Genomic DNA, 21,049 nt, shown 5'->3' with positions numbered 1-21,049 from the left:
TTGGGAGAAATGTATCTCTATGTTTTAAAGTTTTTGTAGGATGAGATTTGAACGAAGAACAAATTAAATTATTAAAAATTCAAGAAGTAAAGAGGTTAGCTAGAGAGGCAATTTATTTGGAGATGTTGGTTTTTCAGAAGTTTATCATTCATATCATTTCTTAAATCGGAGTAGACTTAAGTTTATCTTTTGGGAGACAAGCAATCTAGGTGGTTGACCTTTTCTACCTCGTGGGCCCCGTAACCTCCAGATACATTAACCACAGCAGTGTGGACCAGGAAACGGTGGCCTTGGCCTTGGAGCCAGCGCTCATGTGTTCCTCTGTGCTCCTCTATTGATGACACATAGGGTTAGATAGTGATTCTTCCACTGGAAATGGCCATTTGGGTAGAGGGCATGGGGAGGAACCTCACAGCCCTCATATCAGAATCCGGCATTTAGAGTCTCCTCCAAGGCCCAGAGCCAGACACTTGGCCTTGATAATGGCCCCCAATTCCATTGGTCTCATCACAGTCGAGTCTGGACATCTAATCCTAGAAACTTTAAAGATGCTCAAAAAATAGATCATTTGAGTTTTATTTTTCTTCATGATCTTCCTTCTTACATACATAAAAATAATTTGATCTGCTATCATTAGAAAAAAATGAAACCTACTTCCAGAAAGCTATTAGCAACTTAAAGGGACTATTAAAATGTGTTCATTTTACCCAGTTAAGTTACACATGTGTAATGGTCTCGTGCTAACGTAATAAATCTGTGTTTATTTTTCTAACAGATGTGTACATTGCAATGTTGTGTACTCTGATGTGGCCGCACTGAAGTCTCACATTCAAGGTTCTCACTGTGAAGTCTTCTACAAGTGTCCTATTTGTCCAATGGCGTTTAAGTCTGCCCCCAGCACACATTCCCATGCCTACACACAACATCCTGGCATCAAGATAGGAGAGCCCAAGTAAGTCGTGCTGCCTTTTGACTTGTACTCCACTACTTTATTAGTGACTTAGAAGAGGTAGTTCTGTGGGAAAAAAATTAAGACAGGGGAAAGGATGCCACCAGGCAGATTCCGATGCTCAAGGAAGTACAGCTCATAGCTCCCCAGAACTTTCAGTTCTTTCCAGGTGACGTCTTTATCCAAAAATGTCCCTCATTATATTTATGCTCTTTTCATCAATTTTTAGTAAACAAGTGAATATCTTCAGTTTTGTTCTTTTTCTTAAGATGTCTTAACAAGTTTTAGGAGAACTATAAAAAGCTGTCATCCTGCAATGTTTTCATAGTTTCTTTCTTACAGCATACACTTTTCAGAGTAACATCTATAAGATGAAGTCAACTTAAGACACTGGTTACTGAATTTAACGTCATCGCCAGTGTATGTCCTTGATTAGTAAAAGTAAATTTCATTTTTGCCTTAATCTCGTTTTCAATATTGTCAATTTTTGCTTTTCTGTGCCTTTCATAATGAAGTGGTGCTTCAGCAGACAGTCATGGGCTGCCTGCCCGCAATAGAGGTGGCTTAGTAGAGAGAAGGGAGTGTGGGCGCCGGGGTCAGAATCTCCCCCCCCCCCCCCCCCCAGCTGTGTGAACTTGTACCTTCACTCACCCTGTCTCAGACTGCATTTTCCCCGTTAAGTGAGGGCAGTGCTTATGTCCCAGGGTGTGAGTGAGGGCGTAACAAGGCGACCTGTTTAAAATGCCTACGTAGCACATGCACAGCCTTACGTCTGGAGCATGGGGGGGCTCTGTAGCATTAGTTCCTTCACAGGGTTCCCTGCCCCCTCATGTGGACCCAGGCACAGCACTGGATGAGATAAATGCTCATGGTTATATTCATTTTTTTCCTGTAGTATTTATGGCAGTGTGGAATTCGATGATTATGTGAGGCTGGATTGGCAGTCTCAAATCTGTTATTGTGTTTTTGCCCATAACTCGATAATCAAGGAAATTTTAGGGAAGAGAAGGTATGCCATATGATATATATTTGGCTTTTATTGTAACTTTTAGTTTTGGGGAAGTGTTATTGACTATAGAAGTGACTCCATTTACTAAACTGAACTTTAAGATAGCAGTATTGATTCGGGGTGATGACTGGGGCGTGGCTGAATTGAGGCCTCGCCTGCAGGCCAGCTGTGGCACCAGGTGGCCCATCTTGGGCTTTGCTGTTTGTCATGCCTGTCCCGCTCTTCCCTGCCACCCTCCCATTCAGGCTTCTGTAAACCCTCCTTCCTGTGCCATGCTAGGAGGCCTTGTGGCTACATGTGATCCTCACCTGAGGACATGCCCATCGGTTTTGAGAGATAGATCAGCTGCTCTCCCACCCCCACCCCCACATGCGCCCTGATGGGGGATCAAACCTGCAACCTTCTGGTGCACGGGACAGTGTTCAACCAGCTGAGCCACAGGCCAGGGCACAGCACCAGATTTCTAACAGACATTTATGTGGTATTTCTATGTGCCAGATACTGTTCCAGGGCTCGGTTCCATATTTTCCAGTATAAGGTCAGGCAGGCTTCCCTGCCATGTAGAAGGAAACTTGGAACACCGTTTAGCTTATTCTGGCTAATTTGAGATAATTTTCAGTGTCCTTTACTGGATTTTATGGTGATCCAGTTTGTGTCTGTTTGTTTTTGTATTTTCCCTGACATCTGATGAACAGCAGTTTCTTTTGTTGCTTTGGGCCGGCCTTTTATTTGTCAGCTCCAAGTGTATATAAGTGGATAAATGAGAACTCCAGAGTTTAGAATTGTATGAGAGAGAGAGTTTTTGAACAAGTTACTAAGAAATAAAACATGTGCAGATGTCACAGGAGGGGCACGGTAGAGCACTTTGGAGTTGGCTGAAGCAGAATTTGAACCGTGACCCTGGATTCACACAGGATCAAGCAGATTCGCTAACCGGAGTCTGTCCTGTGAGGTGGTGGCAGTGTGAACTCCCAGGGGAGGCGGGGCGTCGCACAGTGTCACATGGTGCTCAGGACAAATGTGCACCTGGTTGGGTCCAGTCTGTGGTGGAGCAGCCTTGTGGCAGGTATTTCAGAGCTTAGTGCCCGTTACTTATTTGTTTTCACATCCATGTCAAGCGCAGCACTCTTTTCTGGAGAGTTTTGGTTGCTGCAAGCTGTACCTGAGTGTGAGTATTTGGTTTTAGCTTTCTATTTCTTCTTTTCTCCCTCCCTCCCCACCTCTCCAGTTTCTTCCCCTCCTTGGTTATAGTCTAGTTACTCTGCCATTCACTGAGCCTTATGACAGCCAGGACTCGGTCACCCTTCCAGGTTTGCCCTTCCCACTCCCCTGGGCACCCCCCACACTACATTTCTCACGGTCGTGACTGTCTGCCCTCCTCCGCTGGGCAGCCTCCTGTGGTTTTTCCATTGTGTTCGCTCTGTCTTCATGTTCTATCCCTGTGTCTGTGAGGTTCATTAGCACCGGTTTTTTGTTGTGTAATAGTTTCTAGCCTGCAAAAAAGATGGAAGAACACTTTGGAGAACTCGTGCAGTTGTCAGTATTTCCATTTCATTCATCATTTCATTCTCTTTCTGTATCTTTCTCCTGTTTAGGAATCGTGGGTGTCATGACATAAACATGTGAGTGTTTCCTGCCTCTGCCCCCAGTCAGGAGTTAGTGTCGATCACTTGCCCGTCCAATTCAGAGTCCATGAAAATGTCCCCAGTGATTGAGACAAAGTCTTTCTAAAAACTTGTGGTCCAAAATATTATCCATGAGCCCATGTTGATTTAATTGCCCCGTCTCATCAGCGTTCTTTCATCCGGAACAGCTGCTCGGTCTCTCCCCCTCATGTGTTTGGCCGTCCGACAAGGGGATACAGGCCTTTCACTCTGAGGGTGAACCTCCTCCCTGGGTCCGTCACTGCTTCCTTGGAGCTGGAATCTTCTCATTGCATCACGTTAGGGACACCTGTGCCTGTCTGTCCTTGTGCTGATGTCATTAACCTCCATCATCCAGTGCAGTCGGTGTCACCATTTCCCCTTTATGTTTACAGCGGTTTGTGGGGCAGAGTTTAGATATTATACCAACAACCCATTTCTCTGAAAAAAGCCTAAATAAATAGATTCTCTGCTGTTTTATACTTGCTTTGCAATTAAGTAAAGGCAACAAATCAAACCAAACAAATCCCTACTCCAAAGGAATGTGGCGTGAATGGAATGAGCCATGCCATTTTTCACAAAGTAGTTATTTCTGAAAATGTAAGGATAGAATCCTGAGAAAATTCTCAGCCTACCTAGTAAATCATACTTTTTTTCTTCAGGCTATTTTTTTCCTTATTGCTGTATGCTAATTTCAGAAAAGTCAGGAAATACAGACAAGCAAAACAGTGAAAGGAGCCCGTACATTATCCTCCAGCAGAGGTGGTGACAGGCCGTCTCGTTCTTTTCTGTGCCCCTTAAAAAATGTGACCACCTCGTACACACTGTCTTGTTACCTGCTGTTTTAAATCTTTCCATGTCATTGGTATATGTCTGGAACATGTGTCACTCCAATTAAATTTATAAACCTTATGGGAAAAGAAAGAAAAAATTAAACCTGTAATTTTTGGACAGAGAAATGCACAGTGAGGTTTGAGGGTACATGAGAAGTACTTTCTTGAAAAGACCTTGAGAGGAAAGACAAATGGGTACAAGAGGCATTTGTTTCTTTAGCTTTGCTGCTGGAATACCAAATGGAACCTCCATGTTCCCTTTTTCACCTCCGACTGTCGTCTTCAGTCTCTGTTTCTCTGCCATTTTCCTAAGCTGCTCCCTAGGATTCTTTGTGCCTGTTCTCATCAGTTCTTCAGAGGAGACAGAGGTCTTCCAGGGCCGCCCCCAGGGACGAGGATGACCTGGTCCTTGGAAGAAAGGGCGACCTACTGTGGGCAGAGGTGTCCACAAGTGACCCGTCAGATTCGCTGGCGGGAAGGTTGTAGCAGGGAGTCTAGGAACATTCACTGCACCAGAGGACTCTTGCCTGAGCCTCAGTAGAAAGTGTTGCTGGATAGGATGGATTGTGCTCTGAAGGTTGAAGCTGCAGAATTAAAGTGAGGAGGCTGCTTGATAGTAACATACTAGGTACAGAAATAGTTTGTAGTGGACAGTGACTATTTTACTCCAATTAAAGCCCAGTGCACATTCAGGTATTGAAGTGCAGATTTTCTTTCCTATGGGGCTTTTTGTGTTAAGAACAGAATGTTGACATTCAAATGTAAAATCGCTACTAAGTCCAAGAGAAAACTTGCGACAGGTGACAGCGTGTGCTGCTAGGCAAGTGGGCCTGCTTAGTTCATTCATCAAACTCTTTTTCAGGTTAGGGTACTACCATCGAGCCATACTCCTTGTCTGATCTTTAAAAAAAAACTCAAAAAAAAAAAAAAGGCATCAAGGGTGCTTTTGCTCGGTGTTAAAGTAAGTAACAAGTGGAGACCTTATAAAAACGTGTCCGTTGTAGATCTGTAAGTCGTAAAACTGTCATTCATTCAGACTTCTAAGCAAATGTGCCTAAATCTTTGCCCAAAATGGTAAGATTGATCTGCATTTGAGTGATGCCAGTTGTCTTCAAAAGTTTGTTCCAAAGCTAAAATGTTTTGTTCTTCTTACCGTGTTTATGTGTTCTTATTGCTTCTGCCTCCTGAATTCTTGAGATGAGATGAAAAGTTCCTTTGGCTTGAGCGATGAGGGCTGACTGACATGTCCATGCGCTTCTCTGTTTTAGAATAATATATAAGTGTTCCATGTGCGACACCGTATTTACCCTGCAAACCCTGTTGTATCGCCACTTTGACCAACACATCGAAAACCAGAAGGTGTCTGTTTTCAAGTGTCCAGACTGTTCTCTTTTATATGCACAGAAGCAACTCATGATGGACCATATCAAGGTGTGTGCGCCTCTCATCTTTTAAATGAATCCCAGATCCATTCACTGGTCATAAGTCAAGGCTGAGCAGCAGATGACAATAAAGCATGTGGGCTGTCGAGGGAAGGGGATGGATGCTGGTCGTTAGTAATGAGCAATTTACATGTTTACTCGACTGAGGGATGCTTTTTCTTCCCTGGCCCTGACTGCGTACCATGAAGGACCAGCACAAAGTAACAAATGCATGCACTGATTTTAAAAGCATAATCAAGCGTCAGGCTTCTCTTTTTCTACAGGTGAAAATGATGACTGTGAAATTTACTTTTTTGGAAACTTGGTGTTGTATAGGATTTAGAAATAGAAAGAGACTCGGACAGATTGCCTAATTTGTACAAATATTGGTGTATTTAGAACAATGAAGGTTTTTCCTTGAAATTAAGCAGCTAAATTTGCATTGTAATTGATGCTCTGGATCTTTTAGTCTTTTTTTTTCTTCTTTTTTCTCTTCTATCAAGGCTGCATGTCATCAGCTATGTCCAGGATACGGCACAGTGTCTGGCTCCTGGTGGGTGTTCAGTTAATGAAATGAATAAATGTCCAATTTGGACAACCAACTCCAACCCCCAAAGGGGACACTTAAATCTCTATACAGCCTTTAAAGCTCACTAAGGACTGAGCTTAGTCCTAGCCTCTTAGCCGTCCACTGTGGCAGGTCAAACAATTTTATTCCTGTGTGATTAGGAGAGAATATCCATTAGCTCTCAGAGATTAAAGTGACTTAACTTTTTAAAAAGAGAAAGAACAGATCCCATATTATTGTGAATTCAATCTCTTTCTCTTAGTTTTTCTCTGTTTTAATATATTACACAAAAAGGTCAGTTTAAAGAGCAAGTTCAGTCTGATTTGGTCTAGTCTCATCTTAGGTAAATGAATGGACTGTTAAGCCTTGGAACTTCCCTGTAGAGTGTACGTGAGCTCACAGGTATAGTCGCCTATTGCAGAGGACTTCATGTCTCGGAGTCTGCACGTTAGATGCCGTATATTTCATCATTCTCACTTTAAGTACAATGCAATCCTCTTAAGATATTTTAAAAGTTTTTGCTAAAATCACAAAACTCTCTTGACAATATTTATTTAAGGAAAAACTAAAAACTGATTAGAATTAGACCCAAATATTTTAACATACTGTATGGGGGAGGGGCCACAAAGAAAAGTTGCTCCTTAAGAGGCTTTTAAGGTATTTGCTTTCCAGAACTCACCTTTACGTCTGGAAGTGGGTCTCCCATGGACTTGGTGGTTAGGGCCTTCCCTGTGTTAATAGTGAACTTGGAGGAATACAAGGTCCCAAGAAATAGAGTGAAGAGGAGCTGGTAGAATCTTGTGGCCACAAGGAGGGAAAATTGTTCTTACTCATCCGAAGCTTCATGGGACATGATGCGGAAACAGTGGCATCATGTGGCATTCAAGTACGTTCCGTACATTTTAAACGCTATCCTGCCTCTATGTGTTTGAGATGTGAGAATAAAGATCCAGTTTTAGGGGCACCCCGTTGTTATTTTTAAGATATGTACCTAGCTCTTGTGAATTTATTTACATTGCCTAATACCTGTGCTGTCCAGTTTGTCATGAGGAAGGAATTAGCCAGAGTAGCACAGGAACAGTGTTTCTCCACCTGCATTTAAGGCAGGTCTCTCTTTGCCCAGTCTAATCCAGTTCATGGCACTGCTCTGTCCCGGCGAGACACAGACTTACTCCCCGGAGCCCACGTCCTTCATGTTGGCATTTACGTTTATAGTGAACTTCCAAGTTACAGTCATTCAAGTTATGCTACCGGAGCTAAGGAAAAATCAACTCTGTTATTAAAATATTAGTTTTAAGTAAATAATCTTATTTTCAGTTACAATGTGAAAATAAAATGTGTAAGTTAGAAATTCACACTCTCGCACACCTTCCATTGCTCTCTTGTTACGGCAGAAGTTTTTGCTGCTTTTCTGTAATTTCTGTAGCACGCTAAGGTTATTTTATAGAAGAATACTTTAATACTTTACTCTGTCTTCAACTTATTAATTAGTAGAAATGCATTTGCTTAGAAACATAGGGAAAGCCATTAGAAAATCTTGGATTTAGTTTTTTGGGGGATTTAAATGGTTAACAGTGAAAGAATATGGCTCCGGTTTTTAAAAAAGCCAGAAGCCTCTGCCCTGCGTGGTAGAAAGGAAGCAAAGCACAGTGTTGGGCTGTCCAGACTTCATGTCTCACCTCAGCTTTCTGTTTGCAAAGGAGCACTGGACAGGCAGGACTGAGGAAGGCTGGCTGCTTCTTGGTACTGTTTAGAGACCTGCCTTGAGAACGGGAGCTGGAGCCCCCTCTGAGGGAACAGCTTTCCACGCTCACACTCGCTCACACTCGGGAGGAATGTGGAGCTAGGTGTTCACAGCGCGAGCCCCGCACCCGGGAGGCCTGCCTGTGCCAACGCACCTGAGGGCACGGCCGGCGTTGTGTTTAGTCTCTGCAGGCTGGGAACTCAGACACCAGCAGCAGCCTGAATACTGATGGAAGGAGGGGGCCCTGGTCAAAAACAAACTGTAGAAGAGGCACAGGCTGATTTGCTTCCTTTGTTTGTTTGTTTTTTACTCCATGCTTCCAGAACACACAAAAAAACACAAAAGCCAAGTAAGCCAGTCTTTAGAATCAAGCACACTTGTTTTGCTCCAGTAGAATTTGAAATTCTGAGAGTTTAAGTTGAAGATAGCTGTTGAAGTTAATGAAAATAAATAGCTAAGCAGTTTAAAAAGGCTTTTTTAGTATCTACTGTGTATAGGTCACAAGTCTGGGTGCTGTCGGTAAGAAGGGATGGATTCAGATAGGGCATAGGGAGATTAAAGTTACCCCCCGCCCCCAAACCCCAGCAAAACTCCCAACTGTTCTAAGTGTCCCAAGAATGCGAAAGACATGAAAGGGAGGGAGAGGGCTTGCTATTATCGTACTTGGTCTTAGGTACAGTTAAAGTTAGTTATCTCAGGGTCTTGAACACGTACCAGTATGTGAAAGTAAAACCTTCCCCAGAGATGTCTGCTGTGGGGAAGACTCACTGTGCTGTACTGGAATGTCAGGAGTAATCTGGATTCAGTACAGAAGTCTTTCAAGAGTTTTAAAACAGTACAAGCAAATAGGTTTTCAAAAATAATTTGGAATTAGAAATGCATGTCTAGTTGACTTACAAATACTGCTTCTTTATCTCTTTTTTAAGCATATATTTTGCATAGGTTTTCTTCTTGACATATAAAGTATTTCTGAATGAATGTAAATCACATGCAAATGTCCTATGCATTGAGTAGCCCACATGCGCTCTTTTTTAGTGGTGTGATTTGTGATATTTCTTCTCTTTTTATGACATAGTCTATGCATGGAACATTGAAAAGTATTGAAGGGCCTCCAAACTTGGGTATAAACTTGCCTTTGAGCATTAAGCCTGCAACTCAAAATTCAGCAAATCAAAACAAAGAGGACACCAGATCCATGAATGGGAAAGAGAAATTGGAAAAGAAATCCCCATCTCCTGTGAAGAAATCAATGGAACCCAAGAAGGTGGCCAGTCCCGGGTGGACGTGTTGGGAGTGTGACCGCCTGTTCACGCAAAGAGATGTTTACATTTCCCACGTGAGGAAGGAGCACGGGAAGGTACGAGTGAAAGCCCCACTCCCACCCCCAGCACCCTTGGTGTAAGGAAAGGCACCAGACTGACAGACCTCCAGGATTTGGGTTCTTGGCTTGGCTGTCAGTAAGTAGTAGGGTGACCTCAAAAATCCCTCAGTGTCTCTGATCCTCAGTTTTTTTCTTTATAAAATGGACCTTTCCAAGCCCTTCCAATCTCGTTCTGTGATTTTGCTAATAATTGCCTTTACCTTTACCCCCCAAGGCTGGCAGTGAGCTATCTACCACATTCATGAGGAGACTGAGAACAAAGGTGAACCAAAGTTAAAAATGTTTGAATTTACCTCTTAGCCCTATGACAAATATGGAAGAAAACAGGAGAGGAAGGAAGTGGATGTTTTGAAAACTGCTGGTAGCATTTTCTGACTTGCGTGATTATTTCCTGAGTTTGGTAGTGAGAAGAGGCAACCTCCTCCTCAAAGTGTCTAGGAGACGTTCTATAACTCAAAATCATTGAAGAATCTGAATTGCAATATGTATATTCTTTCTCTTTTTAAAGTAATAAGTATATATCTCCAATTAATAAGTTTTAAAATGCTCATTATTAGATTTAATAAACTAAGCAAGATTATTTTTTAATATTATTTTGATCTTCTCAAAGTTGGTTTGTTCTGGTTGAGATCCAGAGAGAGTCAGCGTTATGTTTGGTTGTTGTATAACTTAAATCTCTCTCATTCTATAGCAATTTAATTTTATTTTGTAATGGGCTATTGAGTTTCTAGAAAAATGGAGTATATGGCTTCCGTTTGACATTGTTTAACTTGTTTCTCTTTATCCCATAATTTCTAATTGTTTAGATGGGAATTTTTTAGATAGGAATACGTCAGAGGTTCCGTGTTCATTATGCATCATGCCCGAGTCAGGGAATGAATACCAGCTTGTCCCACTGTGGTGATTCTAAGATGAATTGGTGGCTCCAGAGACATTACACTGTAAAGAAAGCATTTTATTGCTTTAACTTAAGCCAATAAAACCACATAGTTGACCTTGGGGAACCTGTGTAAAGAGTACCTAGGAATTGGTTTGTAATTAGCATGTACTGGATCCCTGTTACATTCATTGCTTTACGCCTTGCTTTGTAATCTAACATGTTGAAGTAATTTGATCTCCTCATGAAGCTAACGTTTCCCCACATCAATCACAGTGATCAAAGTTGCAAAAAGATGTTTTTATTACATTTGGCGTAATGACTTAATGCAGTACCTCTTCATATAAAAACTAGTTGCTTACTGAATATATATGGCTTTAGTAGCTCATTGCTTATTTCATCATCTCAACTTCAGGCTCCCTGAATAGGCCGTAGCGTCTCACAACGTGCGTTGTAAGGATTGGGTAGTTCTTGACGGTCAAAGCTTGATAAGCCTTCTATGTAAATACCAGGAGTTTTTTCAGAGCCTAACGTGCTAATGATTTTAGAGGTCTTTCCTTGGCATCCAAACTGGATTTCACAAATGTTAAAACAGGAGCAGACCATAATTATCTAGCAGTCCCATCCTGCGTTGCTTGTGCATTTGAGACTTCTGTAGCCATCTTAGAACATTTCAGAAATCTTTATTTTTTTCCCCCTAAACTGTCTTTATTTTGCACATCTGACAATTACTGAATCTAGACTATAAGATGAAATTTAACACTTAAACTATTTGCTTTGGACGGCAGCGTGGAGCCTGCCCTGACCCAGACACGTGGGCCAGCAGGCTGTGCACGGTGTGTATACTTACGTTAGATGCGGCCATTCATCACAGAGGAAATGTTTGGCTTAGTAGGATTTTAGGATTAGCTTTGAAGAAGTTGGGACCCTGCCTTTGGAATGAGGCACATCAGATTAGATTACAGTTTCAATTCAGCTCATGCAGCCTTCTGAAAAAACTAAAGGGAGGTGAGGGAAGGAAGAAGACGTCTTTATAAGCTGGTGAACTGAAAAGAAGGTCGGTTGAAAGAGAGTTAGGAACCAGTGTGTGAGCTCTGCCGTGCTGAGCCAGACTGCAACCCTCCATGTCCCACATCCCGCCCGCAGACCTGCTTGTATTTCTTCCCATTCTCTCCTTCCCTCCTGTCAGAATAGTCATGTCACCTCCCCTTCATTTAAACCCCTGACTTCAAATCTTCTGCACTCTGTCTTTTCTTTCAGACAGCCAGGCGAGCATTTTTCCACTCCCACTTTCCCCTCACCTGACCACTGTTGGGTTTTGGCTTCACCTTTGTCAACAAACTCACTTCACCAGTGACCTCATTGTTGCATCCATTGGACATTCTTTTGGATTTGACCTGGACTGACTCCACTGCACTAGTTCACACAATTGGCAGTTCTTCCTAAAAGCATTTTCTATCCTAAGTGTTGAACACTACACTCTGTTGGGTTTTCCCATGGTTTCTGTCCTGGAAACATTTAGCTGTCTCTCGGGAATTTCAGTTACTCATGACTTCACTTGTCATAAATGTGCAGATCACTTCCAAGTCTCTGTCTCCAGCTGTGGTTTCTTACCTGCATTCCAGTCCCTGGAATCCAACTGCTTATCAAGTGTTTCGGCTTCTTGAATCATTCACTGAAGCTTTAAGCCTGCCCAGCAAGGAACCTACACCCCTACCCCAAGCTTCTGCAGTCACAGCTTGGTGTCCAACGTGACTTGGTGTTTCCTTTCTTCTCTCCAGCCCTCTCCCCATCCGTTCACTTAATACCCTTTAATTCACCCACCTTCTCTTTGTTTTTGCCCAGATTATTCTCACCGTGCAGTTCTGATTATGCAAATGTTATGTTCCTGTTGCCCTCAAGAGTCATCCAGTGGCTTTCTGGTCATCCTCTGATTTACCCCTTTCTCTAGACATATCTCATCACCTTTCCGGAAGCTAACTTCTCTTAACCCTTCAGGTCTCAGCTTAGACATCAGCCCATCTGATTAGCCTTTCTTGGTCCCCTCAGACTGAATCAGGTTCTTTTCCTTCATTTCCCATGGCAGCGCGTGCTCCCTAATATGTACTGACCAGTATGTGCAGGGTGCCTCTCCCATTGGACACTTGAAGCTTTCTTCTTCTCTTCAGTTCCCACTCATAAAGCCTCTGGGAGCTTCTCTCACTAGCTTATAGTAAGCCGATGAATATCTCTTGAATTAGTGGATCAAGAATGGGCGCTGATTTGGAAGACATCCACCCCTCTTAGACGTAACTTCCTCTTCTTTAAAATGGGAATCATACGTGCTTGAGGGGCTACACAGTGTCCTGTGTTGTAGGTACTAGATCCGGGGAACTGTATGTGAGCTGATGAGCAGCCTCCAGTCCTTTGGGTTTAAGATGAGGTAGAAATATGAAACATGCTATATGTGTGTAAGGGATTTGAAAAGTGTATTTGGCTAAATATCCCAGGAGAGCACAGTTGTTTACTTCACCAGGCTGGAAGTTGTTGGAAAGATCTGGTTTTACTGCTCACCCAGTGAAACATCTCTGCATCATGACAATACCTAAGTGTTCTGGCCCAGTGAACTGTGAAGGGACACTTGGTGGATGACTTTGGTGACTTGTGCTAAGTGGGGAGGTAGATGGTGATGGTGACGATGATGATGATGACAGTGAGGGGTTGCTGCGTGGCGTGCACTATTTATCATCTCGTTTATCCTTAAAACAGGCTCATGAGGTAGATGCTGTTACTGATCCCACTTGACAGACGAGGAAAGGAGGCTTAGGGAAAGGTCCAGTAATTTATTACCCCAGGTTCTGCACCATGTAAGTGGCAGACGTGGATTCAATCCACTATGCTGAGCAGTCTACTCTCTGCAGGCCAGAAAAGCTTGGTATTTCAAAAATTGCTTAATTTTAGTGTCATTGAATCTTTCAATATGGATTTGGAACAGTTAGCAAATACATGACTTTCTATCCATCGTCACTTTGATTGATTAAGAATTATGGCCAGTCTTGGCTACAGTTGTTTATGCTGTCGTTACGGGAACAAAAGTGTGTTCATAGTTTTGGAAGAATGTTGAATGTAGCAGTCTCGTATTCTTCACTTGGGACCTACCGCCTTACTGGAGTGAGTTGCAGTTGTAGTTAATAGTGCTTTGCGGTTGCTAATTTATTGCGTAAATCTTCCTGTGGAGTCATGGACACTTTCGAGTGGCTCATATGTCTTAGCCACTGCCTGGGGCGTGTTTGGGGTTGGCTGGATTGTAGCTCCAGTGGGCTTCCTGGGACACAAAGGCTCTTCCTGCAGAAAGAGTTTAAGAAATCCAGAGAAATGTTTAAGAGAGGGGCCTCTGTCTGACTCCAGGAGTTCTCAGTCAATACTTGGAGTGAATTAACCAAAGTGCTGCTTAGCCAGGCTTTTTTGGACGTGCAGTGTGGCCAGTTACACTCACTCCTCTTTGTAACCAAAGATCGCACCTTCACTTTTACCTTGCCGCCTGGCGGATGGGAGCCTTTTGGCCAGAACAACCAGCCCAAAGGGATTGGGTCAGCACAGACTCATTAAGGAGGTATTAGGACATCAGTTAACGCTACAGATACCACGTTGTGTCTTTGCACTTGAAGTGTATAGCTCCTGTGGCACTCTGCAGAGTCAGTCCCCTACCAGGTGAGTCAGCAGTAACCGGTGAGAGCCGGTGCCTGCTGCCACCAGTGACGAACGTGCTTACAGACATGCAGGCTTTGCTGTGCGTGCGTCGCCTTCCAGGGCTGCTGGTATTTTGGAGCCCGCCGAAGACACTTCCCCGCTGGGCCCTTCCTGTTTATCTCTCACAGGGACCTGCGCCTTGGGAGGTGGAGACGCCCCTGATGCTGGGCTGTGCCATCGCCAGACAAGAGAAATAGGAGACTTGGCCCCCATCTCTGTCTGCTCTGGGCGAGTGTACCGGGACTTGCTGGCTTAAGAACATTGTTATTAAAAACATCGCCTGCAGCCAGGGACTGACTCTCTCACTGTCACAGACGAGCAGCCTTCCTTTCTCTGGTTCCACTGCCCGTGGCTGTCGTGGGTCCACTCCTGGTCCTCTTTCTCCCCCTCACCCTCTTGGCTTGTTGGAGGTTGATTTTGCCATCTCCTCGTGCTGCTCAGAACTAGAAGCTCGCCTTACGGCAAAGTCTTGGCCTCTCACTCTGTTCCCTGTCCCTGTCCCTGCCCCTGCCCCTGCCCCTGCCCCTGCCCCAGACCCAGACCCAGACCCAGACCCAGACCCAGACCGATGCCCCAAGCCCCACCCCTTGTTACCTGTCAAACCTTAGTCCCTGGCTGTGCTCAGGTGCCCTCCTTGCCCTGGCTTCCCTGCCCAGTGCAGATCCATTGGGGCTGAGGGTGGAGGGAGGAAAGTAGCTTCTTTTATGACTTGAAGAACCCAGATTTGCTGTGGAATTAGGTTTCTTCATTGAATGGGTGCTGAAATCTCGTTAGGTTTTAGAATATGGGCCCAATTTTGTGGTTCTGTTATTATGCGGGTAGGCTTTTTGTACTTGCCCAGGAATGGAACATTAATTTGTAATTTCTTTAGGAAAATATGTTCTTAAATCCAGCTGGCAGACCAGGTTTTTAGATTTTAACAATTTAGCACGTGATTGTGTCTGTAAGTCGATATTACCTCAAAGCCCCTAAAAGCCAGACAATAATTTTACACGCCACAAGTGGGGACGTCAAAGGAAATGGAAGGCCATTTTGGCTGTGGCTGACTTAATAAGGCATCGTAACTTCGACAACACTAGAAGGTAGCCGAGAGGTCATGAATTCCCACTCAGTTCACAGATGGGAAAACCTCAGACCCAGAAGGACTGCAGGGCTTTTTCAGAATTTAATCCTTGTGCCAAAGACTGCTTTAGAATCCAGAGACCTCCCCTCTGCCTAGGGGCTGGGGTGTGGCTTTTTCAGCAGCCCCCCCAACCTATGAGTGGGAACAGACTCCTGTTTGGCAGGAGAGGAGCCTGATTCTGGAGCAGGGTGGGAAGATTATGTCTAAGACGTTAATGCAGCAGGGCCCCATAAACGTCTGCTAGGTACTGCACGTGGTCCTGGAGACAGAGTTGGAAGGTTGTCGGGGAAGACAGGCCATCTTGTCTTTATATTCACTTGAAGCCGATTCATTGCAAAACTGGGATCAACACGAGACAGGAAACACAGGCGTCTTGCCGTAGCCGTGTGACAGTTGGTTCTCATGGCGCAGACGACTTGCTGGTGTCTCTCATGGCATCACGTGTGCTTGCACCTTCAGACCTGATGTCGATGATACTGGAGAGCAGCACCTCATTAATACGGTTTATTTAGCCAGCTGGAAAGTCAGTATAGCACGCAGGGCGGGGCTAACGAGAACATAGCCATCACCGGGCAGCTTTGAGCGTAGCTGGTTTGTGTGTGTGCTTGCTTCCTTTTTACAGTTATGAACAGATTCCTTACAGATTATCTTATAAAACAGTGACTGTCTTCGAAAGGACTGACTAGTTCTTTTGTCTTGATTTCTGGAAATAATATTACAAAGAGTCTACTTAAGTCTTCAGACAGTTTATTCAATTTTTTAATCTGTAGCAATATTTGTCCTTTTGTAAAATAGTGATTGTAGGGGGAAAAATCCCTCCTAATGACTTCTTTTCTTTTAGATTGGTTTGTAATTAAAAAGGGCAAAAGGATTGTATTAAAAATCTCATTGGAAGAAAACATTCTATATATTCCTTTCAGTGGTCCCTTTTTGAGGACCGGATTCTCTGAGAACAGAAATATTAGAGAAATGGTATGTCACTGTCTATAGCACACAATTTAGGAACCAAGGAGGTTCAGAAGACAGGGCAAACTATATGTAGAAGGGAGTTAAACGGAACCAGACCCAGAAGAATTTGGCAACAAGGATTTTTTTTCCACGCTCATGTGATCTCTGATTCCTGAATTCCTAGAGGCAGCACATGGCCCACGGCACGGCACCAGCAGCTGTTTTTCCTGCTGTGAATTGTGGAGGAGAGAAACTGTCACCGGCATTTGCTGTGTGGGAGGGGGACAGAGCACCACGGGGCCTGTTCAGGGCCCTTAGCAGGATCCCCAAGGCCCTGCTGCACCGCACCGCTGGTCAGTGGGGGTGGCTGCCGAGGTCCCAGGCTGAGGTGTGCCCGTGGTGACCATGAGACACCCCTGGCAGACATTTCTGAGTGTCACTGCCATGATTCTCCCGGCTTGGTTAAGAAGCCAGTCTTGCTTTCAGCACTTTCTTTTGCCATTGCCGGAGTGCCCGACATGGCTGTGGGCACAGCAGCCGTGGTAGAGGGACACCTTTCTGTCCCGTCTGCTCTGGGTTGGCCTTTCGCTCTTGTGCATTGATTACAGTTCTGTGTCTTACTTTTTCAGTTGTACAGTGTCACCAGCAAACCAGGTAGTCATAGCCAGTGAGTTATACCTGTCCGCGTGCTCACTGTCACCTAAATACACTGTACTGTGGTCCTCAGGATGTATTCTGAGCTTGTCACTTGAAAGACACCATTCTCCTTGCTTTAGAATTGTGACTTGTTTTTACCTCGCTGGATTATCTACTTTGTTAAATAGATTTGTTTCTGAATGATGAAGATTTGGCTCTGTTTTTGTTTTTCTGTTGAGTGTGAGAGAATGGTCTAAATTAGGGTTAGCAAACTATGGTTGTCAGCCCTGCTACCTGTTTTTGTAAATAATTTGTTGAAACACGGCCACACCCATTTGTTTCCACATCATTGTCTACAGCTGCTTTGAACTACAAGGTGGAGGGATTAGTTGCAACAGAGACTTTATGGTCGGCAAAGCCTAAAATATTTACAGTCTGGCCCTTTACAGAAAGAGTCTGCCAACCACGGGTCTAAATTTGTTCTCTGTGTTTAAATATTTCCCTAAAACACTCAGGTCCAATTTGTAGAAACTTGGATCATTTAGTACTCAAAAATTACTTTTCTTGGTGCTTTCACACGTTTGTAATTTGAGGTTCCTATTCTGTGTTCATCTAAATACACATTTATTTATATATTCCTGAATATAGTGAGACAGGAACTGGAAAAATCTCACTTGCGTCCTAGGTATTAAATTCTCCCAGTAAGAACTTTGGAGTTTATGACCCACAGTATTCCAAACTTCAGGGTAAGGCTACCTGCCTGTGTGTGACAGACCATTTTCTAAGAGACCATGGGGGGTCAGGTAAACAGCTCTATTTCTTAAGATTTACCATCTGTAACTGTAGGTAATATTTTCACAAAGGGAGTGGAAGCCTTCCAGTTTTGAGGGCACATGCTGACTATGTGTAGATCTAACAGGACTAGACAAGGAAACTGAAATACCTGTGAAGCATTGTTATTTTTTATTTACCCTGGTGAAAGTTTCAGGAATTCTCAGATTGAAAATTGTACCTTTTATCTATTGAGTAGCTATGCTAATGTTACCTATTCAGTGAATTTTTTTATTTATAAAATCAACTTTGTTGAGTTACAATTCATAGATAATATGAGCACATTTTAATCCTATAGGAAAGCTGGGAGACATGTTAGACTATAGATTTTTTTTTAACGTGTTCATTTTATGTCTGTACTTTTGTTTGTCGGATACTTGAATATTATAGGAATAACGTGCAGTTATGAAACTATTTAGAAAAGCCCATTCATTCGTAATTTGGGAATGTTTAATTTTTAATTGTTTGTTCTTTTATATATACCTTTCTTTTATTCTACTATAAAATTCATTTTGCCGTGGAGAATTACAAATAAAGTAGAAAATACAATTCTTGCCTTGCAGGTGCTTACAAGTGGGTAGAAAAAAAAGCATAAATATTTTAAAAGCTAAAATTAGTAGTAGTTTGGGTGTAAAAGCAGAGTTTCAGAGGCATCACAAGATGGTGTATAATTGAATACTAAGTGAAAACCGAGATTTCAGCTCGGCTCTTGCTGAGGCCCTGGACATAGACTGAGCAATAGAATATAGTGCAGCCTGTAAAGAGGTTGGAGGAAGATGGAATGAAGTTAAAAATGAAAATTGTGTGTGATACGTGGAAGAGAAGAATTGGACTTATATCTAAGGTACAAGGAAGCCGAGATCTGAACATTACTGTTTCGTGGGAGATGAGCAGGGTGTGGGGGATGCCAGGGAAGGCTTCACAGAAGAAATGCTACCCAGAGGTCCTGGAGGATGCACCAGAGGAATTTGCTCGTGCACAGGGCAGCAAGAAGAGTGTGGGTGTGGTCCAGAGCAGCGTGTGGAGCTGGGTGGCTGCCAGCAGGTAGTTCTGGAGGGCGGAGTGCTAGGGAGGGTGTGAAGAAAGTTGGGAGGTGAGGTAGGCAAGTCCAAAGGCCGTACTCCCTGAGCTGCCGGGCACAGTGGCTGGATCCTAGGCAGAGAAATGGCACCATGGAGTTGTGTGTTTCCAGTGGTTCGTGTGGTAATTGTGTGGGATATGAATGAGATGGGGGATGGTAAGCTGGAGAGGTTGGGAAGGCCCCCCAGGGAGCTGAGAGGTGAGCTGGCCGGAGGGTGGGAAGGCTGTCTCACTAGGGCAGGGGAGGGAGGTGTCATTGTCTTCAGATGTGAATTTGAGGGGCTTTACGTGGAATGTATATGAAGTCCTAGGAGAGGTAGCCAAAATGATGGGTTGAGGAGTAGATTGTGGACAGTCTCAAAAGTCAAGAAGTTTGGATTCTGCCTCACACTTGAGAGATGGCACAATGAAAATCCAGTTGCTTCTGGATGCACATGCCCTGTCCTCTCCCATTGAAGAGGGTGACTGTGCCCCTCCATAAGGACAGCCCTTTGTCTTTATGCTCCATTCAGCCCCCTTGCTGACCACTGGAGGGAATCACAGCCACATTTGTGCCCTGTCTCCCGCATCTTCAGCTCTTCCTGATCATTCTCAGAGTCACAGAGTGCCTGCTGTAAGCAAGTAAAGGAGCCTTCCTCACCCACTTTCCTCTGCCTTCCTTACAACAAACCCCTGAAACCGCTTTCTCCCCTGGGACTCCCTGCATCTCTCCTCCACTTTATGCATTTGTCTTATCTCTCCACCAGAACCACTCTTGTCGAGCCCCAGCTGGGTGTCTCACTTGGTTGGAGTGTGTCCCATGTGCCAGAAAGGTTTCAGGGTTGATTCCCGGTCAGGACACATACCTAGGTTGCAGGTTTGATCTCCGATTGGAGTGCATATGGGAGGCAATCGATCGATGTTTCTCTCACATTGATGTTTCTCTCTCTCTCTCTCTCTCAAATCAGTAAAAACATATCCTCAGGTGAGGATTGAAAAAACCACCACCACCCACTCTTGTCGAGCCCCCGTGACTCCGTGTCACCGAGCCCAGGGGCCTTGGCTCTCTCGGGCATCGTCTTATTTGGCCTGTCTAAAGCAGTTGTCTCCTTTGCTAGGCATCCAGGACACTCGCTTCTCTTGGTTCCCATCCTGCTTCGTCGATGGCACTTCTCAGTCTTGCTCACCTTTCTAGCCTATGAATGTTGATGTGTCCATTTACCCAGAAAGTTATAATCCAGTCTGTGACTGTAAAAACCATCTCCCTCCCTTTTGAGATTTATGACCTTTCCCTGAGTTCAGACTAGAATTTAACCACCCATTTAGCATCTCTACTTAGGAGATCGCCAGTGGGCCTCTCAGACTTACCCTTTGATTCCTCTCCTTCCCTAATCCTGCTTCTCCCCCACTTTCCCAGTTAGTAACTGGTGGCCTCTTCTACCAGGCTAGAGATTTTGGAGCGATGCTTGAGCCCTCTTTCTCTCCTTTGTCAACAACATCCAGCCCACCCACACATGCTACTAGCGCTCTGCAACTGAGTAATATGTGAAATCCAACCATTTACCGCCAGCTTTCCTTTCCGAGCCCAGGACACGTCATGTCTTCCCCCGGATCGTTGCAGCCTCTGCACCTGTTACCGGCTCCCACACTTGGCAGCCAGAGTGACCCATCGAAAAAACATTGATTGTAGTACTCCTCTGCTCAAAGCTTTTAGTGCCCTCCTGTCACGCCTCTGGATGACCCAAATCCCTCACCGTGGTTCACAAGGCCAAACAGTCTGCTCTCTGATCTCACCTGCCATTCTTCCCGCCCTCACTCCACAGAAAACTGCAGAAAGGATATGATTGGGCAGTTCACTGGGGAAACAGGTGGCTCAGGGATGTATGGGCAGATGTCCATATCACTAGGCATTGAGAAAAAAACAGTGCAATGTAATATTTTACCCATCAAAGTTGGCAAAGTTGATGAATAGTGATCTGGTGTTCAAGAGCTCCAACATTGGTGGTATCCTTTTTTTTTTTTTTTTTTTTTTAAAAAAATGTTTGTATTGATTTTTTTTAGAGAGAGAGGAAGGGAGAGATAGAAATATCGATGAGAGAGAGAAACATTTATTTGCTGCCTCCTGCACGCTCCCTACTGGGGATTGAGCCCACAACCCAGGCATGTGCCCCGACCTGGAATTGAACCACTGACCTCTTGGTTCATGGGTTGACACTCAACCACTGAGCCACACTGGCTGGGCAATGGTGCCCTTTTTGAGGACATTGTTGCAAGAAGCTTTAAAGAGCCTTAACAGTT

At 44.1% G+C, this 21,049-nt stretch overlaps 1 protein-coding gene across 14 annotated transcripts in view; it reads left to right on the top strand.

The window, feature by feature from the left end:
* ZNF532 (zinc finger protein 532) overlaps nt 1–21,049 on the top strand; it is a 93,696-nt gene that overhangs the window by 60,364 nt on the left and 12,283 nt on the right. For 12 of the 14 annotated variants that reach the window (XM_081149355.1, XM_081149358.1, XM_081149354.1 and 9 more), the window contains 4 exons: nt 776–952; nt 5,703–5,865; nt 9,243–9,524; nt 9,763–9,810. In XM_081149355.1, the coding sequence (XP_081005481.1) occupies nt 776–952; nt 5,703–5,865; nt 9,243–9,524; nt 9,763–9,810 (670 nt within the window). The remainder of the gene's footprint in view (nt 1–775; nt 953–5,702; nt 5,866–9,242; nt 9,525–9,762; nt 9,811–21,049) is intronic. The other 2 variants (XM_081149356.1, XM_081149361.1) reach the window with 1 other exon arrangement.

Source organism: Miniopterus schreibersii (assembly GCF_964146895.1).
Source record: "Miniopterus schreibersii genome assembly, chromosome: 10".
Taxonomy (NCBI): domain Eukaryota; kingdom Metazoa; phylum Chordata; class Mammalia; order Chiroptera; family Miniopteridae; genus Miniopterus; species Miniopterus schreibersii.
Note: the sequence above shows the minus strand (reverse complement) of the source record. Positions and strands in the feature narration are given on the sequence as shown.